The 12,414-nt window shown below is 35.5% G+C and overlaps 1 protein-coding gene across 1 annotated transcript in view; it reads right to left on the bottom strand.

The window, feature by feature from the left end:
• FMN2 (formin 2) overlaps nt 1–12,414 on the bottom strand; it is a 162,400-nt gene that overhangs the window by 89,378 nt on the left and 60,608 nt on the right. The window contains exon 7 of the mRNA XM_056344580.1: nt 3,045–3,132. Coding sequence (XP_056200555.1) covers nt 3,045–3,132 — 88 coding nt within the window. The remainder of the gene's footprint in view (nt 1–3,044; nt 3,133–12,414) is intronic.

Raw genomic sequence — 12,414 nt, 5'->3', positions numbered from 1 at the left:
TTTTGTACTAATAACATAGAGAAATGGCACTGTGACTAAAGAGACCAGTATTTCTTATAGTTCTAGCCTAGACTTCATAAAATAGCTGGGAATTTCTGTTAACAATTAGAATCCACTAAAAAAAAACCACCCCGTAACAACAACAAAAATCAATCTACCCTACTTTAAAGCACTACTAGAAAGACGTACTAGAGTTCAGTACAAATGTGCTCTGATTATTACAACTATTCCTTCCACACTGTAAAAATTCTTTCAAAGCAGCTAGGGTTTGGGAGTTTGTCTTCGCAAACCTACCTCAGGGTCAGGAGCAGACAAATGCAATTCTACCAGCAGACACTTAACACTGATTTCATCATCATGAAGAAAAGCTATTTAGCATATGTTAGAATATTCTAAGATCTTCCATTAAATCCCATCTGGTCACACATGCATGAAAAAGTAGCTAAGTGTTCAAGATTAGTTAACAAATATCATAAATAATTCTCAAACTTTCAAGTTTCCAAAACAATCTTTCCTCAAGGATTGTTTCTTGCAGACAATACTTCAACATTGTTTTGTATCTTAAAAAGCAAACAAAAATAAATAACAACAAAAAAATCAATGAAACAACAAAAAAATTACAAGACATTGATAGAACATTTGCCTAGGTTTCAAGTTATTTTAAGCTCTTCAGTTAAACACAATATGAATCAAAACTTCAAATTATAAATTTATTAGGTGAATTAATACCCAGCACAATTGTTTTCCCTTCTGTTCCTGTAACACTTTGAAATTTGTCTAAATCAATAAAAGTAAAACGCTATAGTATGCAAACCAAGAAATATACTGAATACCACATTGCAGTGGAAGTTTCTCTCTCTCTGGGTGCTTTTTTGTGGCCAAAAAAAAAAAAGGGAAAAAAAAGAAGAAAAAAAGAAAAGGAATAAATTAAAATTTTCCTGCAGTCTGCATGAACACCACATCCCATAGATACACTTTAAAGCAATATAGGGAGTATTTACAAGAAAGCCTACAAAGACAGTTGCCTAGTACCACAGATTGTTGGGGCGAGCGTAGTTTCATTTGCCTGGCTTTCAAATTCACAAAAAATCATTGCTTGAGATATGGGTAAATGTACATGGCACTGTACATTAAACACAGTAAAAACTTAAGACCACCACTAAAACCCTGGGCCAGGAAACTAAGAGCACTGGTCACAGGTTTTGTAGCAGTTATTGTTGTACATCTTAAAATTCATGTATAAAGAGCAAACATATCACTTGCTTATTTTGCTCATGCAGCCACTCTTTAAAATTATTTTAATTTTTGATAGGACTGCCTCGTTAGTATATTCAAGTCACAGCAGGTAAAGCAGTAACCTTTAAACCCAAAAGACATGTAAACCCCTTACTTTTTAACAATCAAGTAAAAATAGTGCATACATGAAGGTGAAGCTAAATACTTGGGCTTGTGATTTTATAATTTCTCCACAGGCTCTATGGTTACATCACTCTGAGAACTCTGCATGGAGTGACTGATGCCAGAAATACTTCTTGGTGAGATGTCTCCTCTATTTTCCTTGCCCCCGACCATGCAAATTTCTTTCCTGCTCCCCACCACTTTTCCTCCACGCCTATTTTATGTTCATTAAAAAAAAAAAAAAAAAATTAACACCAGGATCTTCCAACCATTTCCACAAAGTCCTCCATCAGACAAAAGTTCTTTCATGTTTGTTCAATCATTTCTGCACAGCAAGGGAATAAGAGTGCTCCTAAATTCCCCTTTGCAAAGACTTGGTTTTAGAAAACAGCTATTGAAAGAGGAATATACAAAATCTGCACACAGCTCTTAGATGATCATGTGTGCTTAATATTGTAATGGGATAAAGGTTAAGTATAATATTGTTTGACCCCTTCAACTACTGACATTCATGCCATGTTATTGTTAGTGTTGCATGTTAAGCAAGCAAATTTTCAATGAACTTGTGTTGGCTTTACCACAGACACAGATGTTAGGCGGACTCCTTTGTTCATAAGGTTCTCATTATTAACTGAAACCAAGTTGAATATTTGACTGAAGGAAAGGACCATATCATTGTTTTCAGATTTTGCTCTATGACTTAACTGAACTACATCTGCCAGCTTTGGAAATACCAAGTACTTCTTGGCGCCAGTACTGGCGCCTTGCTCTATGACTACCATCTTAAGTGCATCAGCTTAAGGAAGTCTAGTAACCATCAAAACAGTTTAATAAAAACTTAAAATTGTGATTAAGAGTTACTCACTAGCTGACAGAGCACTCTGAAATTTGTTCTATTTGTGAATAATTTCACAAAATAAGCAAATCATAGTAAACTGAATGCATGGCTGTAACTACGTAGCCTAGAAAGTTCACAAGATGTTTTTGTGATTTATGAAGTCTGCGTTATACTTGAAACCACATTTATTTAATAGATAGGCTGGCACTTCACAGGATAATTCAATCTGCTTCAAATCTATCCAAAGCCTTTGGGAAACATAAGGGATGCTCTGAATATAAATGCAATTCCACTTTTCACCTTTTTGCACTACTGTCTCTTAGCATAAATGTGAAAAGTATTACACTCACCCGAAAGATCTCCCTTTGTAAAAAATGCTGCTGCAGATGAAAGAACTCCAGCTTGTGCTAACCCAAATACAGGAACTATTTTATATAGCAAATCAATTAAATGTTGCAATTTACTTTTCTGGATATGTCCTGAGGTTATATGAATTAAAATGAACAATGCCTCAAAATTTCTTCCTCAGAAAGACCAAAATCAAAGTGTCTATATTTTATACCATTAGGTGACAAAACCTGCAGATGGCAATTCTCCAAATAAATAGTTTTATTTTCTATACAGAATAACGGAATATGTTACTAGAAAGGGGAAAATAAATGTCAGAACAAGCTATTTTCAGAGAAGTAGTGTGAAAAAAAACCTTCTTATTAATTTACTGTACATCTCAAAAGATAGAAATAATTAGGATTTCCAGATTATTAATGATGTGACCTTAGCTAGAATCAACAATACTTATTTCACTTACCATGTTGAATGTCCCTCATATCTAAATGAAGGCTAGACATCAATATTCCAACAGCTTGAGACCTTTTGTTACTTAACAACTTGACAACCTGCCAAAAGAAACCCAACTATTAGTATTAATCTGCAGGAAAATGTATAAGATATTTTGCATTATTAATGACAAATTCAAGAAATAGTACCTTGTAGTCTATACACACATAAAAATAAATATTTTTTTTATTTTTAAGTTTGCTTCTGCTGCATAAATTCATCACAAGTGTAACTATGTCACCTAGTTGAATATTAATCCTAAAAGAGTCACTATAAAAGTTCCCCTAGACTTCCTCCGCCATCAGATGTACACTTTCAACTTCACACTGATGTTACTAAGTGTATGAAACAGGCTGTCATATAAAAAAAATTCCAACTGTGTCTATCTTGGAATTGCTTTAGTTTCCGAAACCACACAATGATTTCCATCTTTGATGTAAGCTAAAACTGTGAGAATTTGTATTTTATTTGAGTCTTTGACGTAGTAGAGGCCAATATGAATTTTATTTAAAAAGCAAAATAACCATGTACATATTGGGGTTTTCTTTAATCACTTTTAGGGTATATAAAAGGTCTCAAAGCTTTTTTTTTTTATTATTTGTTTTTAAAAGAAACAAAAGAATAAAATGAAGCCATCACAATGTCTTGCTTCAGGGGGTTAAAATTAGTCACTAAAATACACTTTGTACATAGTTGCTTTGCAAGCATAAAAGCAAGAAGTAATCCACAGACTTTCTTCCAGAGGGTTCTAAGCTGTCTGAATTCAACTTACTGTAAATTTTATGCCATCTGTATGAGAAGCAAGTAATGCCAGGGAAGGACACTTATCTGTAAAATGTTGTGATTCTAGTCAAAGTACTTATCAATGCAGGACTACAAACATTATGTAGATGGAAGAGGTTAATATTTAAACTATTCAGTTTGCTGAGTTTTACACTGTACTAAACACACTGAAGACCACCTTTGCAAATCTCTTGGAGGAAAGAATAAAAGCCAGATAATTACAACTGTAAGTTCAAGTTCATTTTACATTGCAGTTAAAAAAATCATCTGTATGCTTCCCAAGTTATACAGTTCCTACCTCAGGACCAAAGTGCTGTATCATCTACAGTCTCACTGGCACAATTATTTAGAAATTAATTAGTAGAAATGAGATTAGAAAAGTAGAATTAATTTAGCTAGAATAAAGAATGTGTGATCCAATTCACATTTTATAAAAAAAACAAAACAAAACATAAAAGTACCCACAAGATGTTTGCCCTGTGGCCAGCTTTGATTTGTTTAAGTGTTCAGACACAGGTTTGTGTATTGATGTTTGAGCAGTAGCTGAAAAGAAGTGAAAGTCTGACCCAGACCTCTGCCACTGTGACTACTTAGGAGAGGGAACGAGAAACTCACGGTGCTCGCAGTATAGGCTTTTCTGAGGATATGGTTGGCTGGCCAATTGTTTTATTACTTCTTTTCTTCCCCCTTAAACCTTCATAACCATCATTTATGACATGTTTCATCCTCCTTTCCTCATAGATGCCTAACTAGTTGCAATGAAGTGAAAACACAACATTCTGCTTATGAACTGAAAATTTGAACATTAGAAACCAAGTATTTCATAGCTATCACTCACATGGTTAAGGACCTAAATTCAAGGCATAACTATTGACTTCATCTGTCAGAAGTTAGCAAGAAATTCTTATGCAATTGTCTAACCCATGTAATATATTATTAGGAATTTAAAACTGAAGTCAAATGGACTGGAATTTGATGTGATAGCTTTTCTGAATTCAAAAGGGAAAACTAACATATTTCAGAAAAAACAGAATATCCCACACTATCCTTCTAATATGCTATAATAACTCTAAAAGTTTTTTTTAAATGGAGCATAAATCTCATTTAAACCTTGAACTGAGATACAGCTGGGACAAATAACATGAGATTTTCTTGTGGTAAAAAGAAGCTATTATCTATCTATTTCTTTGCAGCTAAAAAAGGTTTACAAAATAAAATAGATCTTGGGTAGCAAGGTGCAGATCGACTCTTTCTCACAACTATGCTGCAATGTAAATCTCTAATAATAACCAAACAAGTATCTTGCATTCTAAGAGAAAAACAAAATGGATACAAAATTTCAAAAAGAACAGAAATTCATCAACTTGTGTTGCTACCAAGGCTTATTTCCAGAAAAGACAGAGCAATGTGAAGAAACAATGTGGTGCATTATATAAAAATTCAAAAAATTCTTAAAGCTGACAAGAAGGAATTTAGTATGGAAGATGCTGGGGAAACGACTGATTCCAGCTCCCATCATTATTGCTTTTGCTCAAGTCTGAAACATCTCATAATAATATAATAATTTAAGCTTGTTGCTGTCATCGGCATATAGAGGGAGTCCTTTGTTGCCTGTATTTTGAACGAGAAAACTTGCCCAAAGCTAACAAAAATTGTGAATTAAGAAATGAATGCAAACCTGTTCCAAGAATTCTATAAGGAAATAACAGTCACACAAAGTGGCAAGAGCTCATCTGGACTAAATATGTATGCTTCTTGTCACTCATATTCTTCAAATATGAAGTAGAAATGGCATTGGTGCAGGCTGATATGTTGGCCAGGAGTAAAACAAAACAAAAGAAGAAAACTGAGAGTAAAAGATCTTGGTTTAATGGTCTTCCCCAAAACAATGTTCCAACTGTATTCAGGTGTACCCAGGGAAGGGTTCACAACTTGACATTTCCAAAGGAAGCCAAACCACGCTGTTCTTTCTTGGAGGCTCAAAGAGCAAGGATGGTGTGGAGCCTGTTGCTAGTGATCTCCCACTTCTAATGGTGTCAGTACCCATTTACTACTATATTGGCTTCAAATTGTGAAATCGCTCTTTCTACCACCTATCAGCAATCTAAAAGTTCAAAGATCTACTGAGTTTAGGTCTACAAACACAGCAAGGGGACGAACACTAGAGAAAAAAGAACCAAATATATTAACTACATTGCTATGATGCAGGCTAGAACACAATTTCTTAGGAGGCATAGTTCCCATCAATGCGATAGGACCAGATTTAATGGCCTAGTAAATCCCTTCAAGTCCTGTGCTCTAAAAGAAATCTGACTTAAAAGCAGGAAAAATAAGTTGTTGGTTTTTTTCTGAAAGTAAGCTGATGGACAGGAGAATAACTATTTACTGAGTGCCACATTTTGCCAATGATTGAGGGGGGGTAGGGGGTGTGAGGGGAGGGTGCAGGGAAAACAGTCTTCAATAAAGAATAGGTTGTCTTTGGTGCCAAAGTTCTGAACCATGATATCGAAAGAGTGCCAAAGAGCATGGCTGTCAGGTGAATAGGTGCAGAACAACAACAGATAAAGCACTTTTATGTACTAGCTACCAGTTTTTTCTGGCTTTATTTAAAATGTAAGTTTTCTGTCAACTTTTATACTAATCTCTATTATGCATTTCATACCCATTTCAGTCAATTGCATGAATACTATAGTTTCCTCCAACAGAATAGCTGTAACAATACAATACAGCACTAATTCAGAAAGCATGAATATTAGCATAAAAGCCTAAAGCAATTCCCACTTTTAAAAATAAAACAATACAATAAATCAGCTGCATAGTCTGGGCCTACAGGCTACAGACGAGTGACGCCATTTAAAGGCGGAACAACAAAAGCTTGATAAATCCAATCTCTACAAGGTCTAAAGCCTCAGACACAATACACAGCTCCTTTTTAGTCTGGATTCTGGAACTCTGCTTCAAACTTTTTTTTTTTTTTTTTATTAAATAAAAAGGAAGCTAGAGATATTATCTGCAGCCTGAAGTCTAGGACAAACTTTCTAATTGTTGAGTGGTCCTCGTTGTTAAGCAGTAAACAAACTACATGCCAAATTTGTTCCTGACTGTTTAACACAAGCAAAAACAAAGAGCTATTTAGTGAAAGGTAATGTGAGACACATGTCTGATGAGCATCCTGAAGCAAAAATAGGAAGATTCCCTTTCCCCAGAATAATATGTAGTTAATGCATAGAATTTTGCAATGATTCTTGCTTTCTGGTTCTGGTTTGACCACCAGCACTAAGGGAAATTATTGCAAGGATTTCACTGGTTAAGAAAAACTACTGTACGTTAGGAAAAGGGCACATGCAAGAAACTCCACTGTACAAGGGCCTATAGCTTCTAACCATCACAGAGGATGCAGAAACCCCAAAGTTCCAAGCAAGATGTTAAGAGACCGAATCAGGGCAGTAAAGCAGTCACCTTCTTGCTGGGCATTGTGACAACAGATCTTTTCTGTGAATTCAAATGTATTCCAAACATAAAGCTGTCAATCACAGAACTGGACCCATATCATATCTTTCACATGTATATTCAGATACAACAGAATAATATTATGCTTTTATGAGGAAGGAGGGGTGGGAGGGGTGGGGTGGGGATGGTGTCTGGTTTGTTCTGGGTTTTTTTTAAAGGTAAATCCAGAAGTACCATTACTAGCCCCAAGTCAATTATGAGAATGGAAACAGGGACTACTTCAAGCAGCAAGGTCATTTTGGTACAGTAGGAGATCAAACTTTCCTATATAATACTTACAAAAAGAGACCCAAACCCTCCCAACCAACACCTGGTCCGGGCTGTCCTAAGGGCATATCCATGCTGATGGCACACAGCGAATTAACTGAACTCAACTTTTACCACAGAATATCCATCATGAAGTGTATACTTTGAGCACCTCTTTGTCTCCTACCCTAATGAAACCTGGAATCCTCTCTGCAAACTAAATGGTTACTTTCCATGCTGAGGAGTCTCATAATCTGTAAGGAGACAGCTAAGTTTCAAAATACTCTTTTTACTGTACTCCCAGATGCAAGTTGTTGACATGTTATGCAAATTAAGACAGCCAAGCAACCGTGTCTGCCAGTTCGTGGATGCTGTAAATTTATGCTTGAGGGTAAAGATTAAATGTAATATTTACTTTTCATTCATTTTATCTATTACTCTCCTGTACTTTCATAAATAAAGCTTTTAACGATACATCTAAGAAATGGTTCATGTCCTTTTATGCAGTTTTATCACTAAATAACTTTTGTTTGAAATGAATATCATAAAACTGTTACTGTAGAAGTAATCTTTTACTAAGAGATTGATACCCCAGTTAATATCCCTCACTTATGACATTAAATGAAAAAATACTTAGCTTGCTCTGTTTCAGATACACAGTAGTAAGTTAGATAAGCATCATGTTCCTCAACAGAAGGCTGAAAATAGTAAAATGTCCCTTAACAATATTCTAATGTTAAGGACTCAAGTAGGGGTTGGAGTTAAATAGAAAAGTTTTAAATCTTTTGTTTAGAAATAGATCACAAGGGGTTTAGTTTTCCATACCTAAATCTCCTCTTTAGAGTTTAGCTCATTATTACATACCACAATTATAGTTATTCCTTCTTTCATCAGCTAAAGGACCAGGGTACCTAAAGTTTAGTTTCTATGTTATTAGATCTTATATTTATAACTCAAAATGTCTCTGTGGGTTAGTAATGGAAACGCATGTTCAGATGTTACAGTATAAACTCTTTAAAAGAAAATACACCTCCAAACGCTAAAACTTCCTTAGAAACTCCGGTCTGTGATGCAGACAATGTACTCAGCAGGCGGCTTTTGCAGGTGATCAACCCAACTGCTATGAACAACCTTGTCACAGTGTAGTCAAATTAGGCATGCAATTACACACATGTTTTGCAAACTCGTGCAAAACATACTGCATGCCCAAACACATTTGAAATTAACAGTCTTAATTATTTTATAAAAAGTTAACACATCAAATCAGGTAGAGAGACATGAAAGAAAGGGGTGGTGGGGTGGGGTGTAGGAAAGGTTGAAGAATGCAACACACCCTCCCCCAAACTAAAAAAAAAATAATAAAAAAATATATCCCAAAGAGATGTAAGTACCCACTATGATATCTAGCAGGAGATATCAACAAGAAAAAAATAAACAAAACCCCATGCTGTGAAAGCTTCAGTGTTCCCACTTTTAAAGGGGGACTTATGGTTACAGTCAAAAGTGTGACATTGTTCACTCTACCTACTCCAAATATATATAACAATTTTTTTTTGTTCTTGCTGCTTTTAGAAAATTCACCACTAAGTAACGAAATATAGCCAGAAGTAAAAATCTGTGATATCAGTACTTCTTTACAAATAATAATTTAAAAAAAACCCCTTAATCTCTAAAACCTTGATTTTCATCCTTATCGTAAAAATCTGTTTAATTAAGTCAGCTAGGATCCCATAGTCATACAGACAAGTATATTCACACTTAAGGTGAACAGTGATTTTTTTTTTTAACTAAATCATGGCCACTGTACTAAACTCTTAATTTCAGGGTGCAAGATATTCATTCCATATGCACATTTAATTCTGAAGCAATTTGAATTTTCTTGATGAGATTTAAAAATTATCATACTATAAAGCATTGGTTTTTGTCTCCTTGGCAATATCAATGTGGACAGAAAGATAAGAGAAGAAATGTGCATTGCTATCTTCGTATTATTCTTCTTCCCTTGATGTCACCCAATATTACAATATCCACTGCACTGAGAGTCAGAAGCACTGCGGGGAGATGGAGAAGAAAGTATCTGAAAGGTGTAGAGCTACTGGCTATGGAATGTGAGGTGGACAACCTCCCTGGAAAGACAGCTGTAACTAAGATGCCTCTACTTGACAGTATCAGGTACAGCAAGAATCATACACTGCCCAGGGTGGCAGCTATCTTTCTGCTGAAATTCAAGATATGAGTTGTGCTTTTTAGATATACAGCTTTTAATCTCACAGAACAGCTGCAGCTTGCTCAGTCCAACCCAAAGCCTCTTTTTCTCTTTATTTGAACAAACTTTCAGTAAGATCTTCCCCTGCAGAGGTCTTCCAGATCACAAACACAACAGGGCCACTGTCAGATACTCTACACAGTTCCTCTGGTTAAGAAACGAATATAACCTTTCTTGCCCATACAGAATCTGTAAGCAGAAGCAGCATCTAAAACAGGTCATTACATCAGCAGAACCTTTCAGTGCTGGGAAGGATACACAGACAAAATACAGAAAGCCACAGAGCTTTTACATGACGAGTTCACAAGATTGTCAGACGCGAAGCGCACATCTTCATTTTTAAACTTGCAAATATATGATCCAAAGAAAAACAAGTAGGAAGGAAAAAAGAATGAGAAATGCATGTGGTTAATAGAGGACATCAACCTGGGAAGCCTTTAACAGGTAGAGATATTTGATCTGTAGATGCAGTCAGGTAAAACTGTGCTTGCAACCACGTGAACTTTGTAGATACAGTTATGAAACAAATAATATAACAACAAAACGTGCAATAAGCCATATAAAGAAGAGAATGAGAGGTAGAAACAGAGATCACATTCATACAGCATCTCATAAAAGAAATTATTCTTACAAGCCAAATAAATGAGACATTTAAATTTCATAAATAACTTCATGACATCATTGATTATTTGCTTGTATAAATAACAAGGATGAATCGATCAAGTCCTCTAAAATTCCTGTTTGTGGGGGTAGCAGAACCCCAACTGTATCTCTGGAGAGTACATAAAATGGCAGTGAATGTCTGTGCCATTGACACAGGTAATTAATAGATCAGTAAGTGTGGATACAGAAAGCTTCTTAGGACAGTGCCTCCACTGTTTGCAAAGGCTATAAACCCTCTGTTTCAGAAAATTATTTTTCCCTTTATGTCATTCCTTGTTCATGAATAAACATGAATAATTTCATCTGTTAACTAAATATGGCATTTACCTTATTTACCAATACTTATTTTATATGGCATTTTATTCTAGGGCTACTCAATTACCACAGATTCTTTATATTCAACTTAAAAATTCAAAAAAGCTGAAAACATTAGCTAAACAGCTTTACTGATACATCTTGTTTGCATCTAAGGCTTTTGAAAAAGAATGAAACTTTAGTAACCTATTATTTATTTTCTGGGTTGGAAGGAGGAGATTAAGATTTTAATGTCAATAGAGTAATAGCGGACTTTCCATATGAGAATATCTTCAACATTTTTATTTCATTTACATGATATATTATAAACACATGGTCCACTCTTGAAAAGTTCATTGCAGTTACGTGTATATTATTTTCCAAAAATACGGTTAGAGGTTTATCAGTAAAGCTTCTACGATGACTGTTCAAGAGTTAGGGAAGCAATCTATGCAAGTCAGCTCAGCCCCTTCTTTATATTTATTATGCTGGCAGTGACATCAAGATTTTCTCATTATGTACCATTTGCCCACTGAACCCATCCAGTGCACACTGGCCGATGTTTGCCATGTAAGTACATTTTGAATGTAAGTACATTTGCCATTATTCTTGAGTATGTATGTGACCTCGGAGTCATGAGGCTATCCTTTTTCCTCCTGCTTCAATAATTACATGGTTTTTAAGTGCTGCAACAATGGGCAAAAACATTTTTTACTCAGGTTACAGCCTAATTTCCTACATAATCATTATGAACTGTGCTCATTCCATACAGTCCATGCTAGCTATGGAAAGGGCCCTAAGAAAATTACTATGTAACCAAAATTAGTGTTCTAACTGCATGGCATGGCTGAACAAGACACTCCAAGAGCAAGTTTTTACCCTTTGAGTTAAACACCACAGGTTTGATAAGATCCACTATTTGCCAAAAGGAACATCCAGGTCAAGAATACCCCAGGCTCACAACAAGTTTCTGAGAGAAATTAAACAGAGTAAGAGGTAACACAGAGTCAAACCTATTATACTCTATATTTCCACCTGTCAGATCTCTTCAGTTCTTCAACTCCCTCCCCAGTTAATCATCTTAATCTTCCTTTCCTCTCTCCTCTTGGCCCCTGTTTTCCAACCTGCCAGTACAAGGTTAGGAAAAAATCTTCAGAATTATACCTGAAGTCTCTTGAGCAAAAGGAACTGAGATATAGCCTGTAGAGTGGCAAATTTAAGAAATCCTTTCTACAACTAACAAAACATGTATCTGATACATTTTTTGCATATATCAAGTCTATGAAACTACATGGAAATGAGAAAAAACAGACTTTGTTTTCTTCTTAACACTGGCAAAATGAAGGAGACACCCAATGTGTGTGTGTGGGGGGGAAACCCAACCCATCAAAACTTGCTGCCTAAAGAGCTAAATTTTGGCAAAGTTATAGCAACAGGGACCTATAATGAAAGCCAGACCACGTTAATAGGTAGCAATGGCAGCCCCACCTATAATACAGCCCATAAAGGACTTTCTTTGAAGATTTAGTAGGCATTCGCATTGAGTGAGCCTGCACACATTTACAGCAGCTGAGAATTT

The sequence above is a fragment of the Falco biarmicus genome, chromosome 6 (genome assembly GCF_023638135.1).
Source record: "Falco biarmicus isolate bFalBia1 chromosome 6, bFalBia1.pri, whole genome shotgun sequence".
Lineage (NCBI taxonomy): Eukaryota > Metazoa > Chordata > Aves > Falconiformes > Falconidae > Falco > Falco biarmicus.
This window is presented reverse-complemented; position numbering and strand designations above follow the sequence as displayed.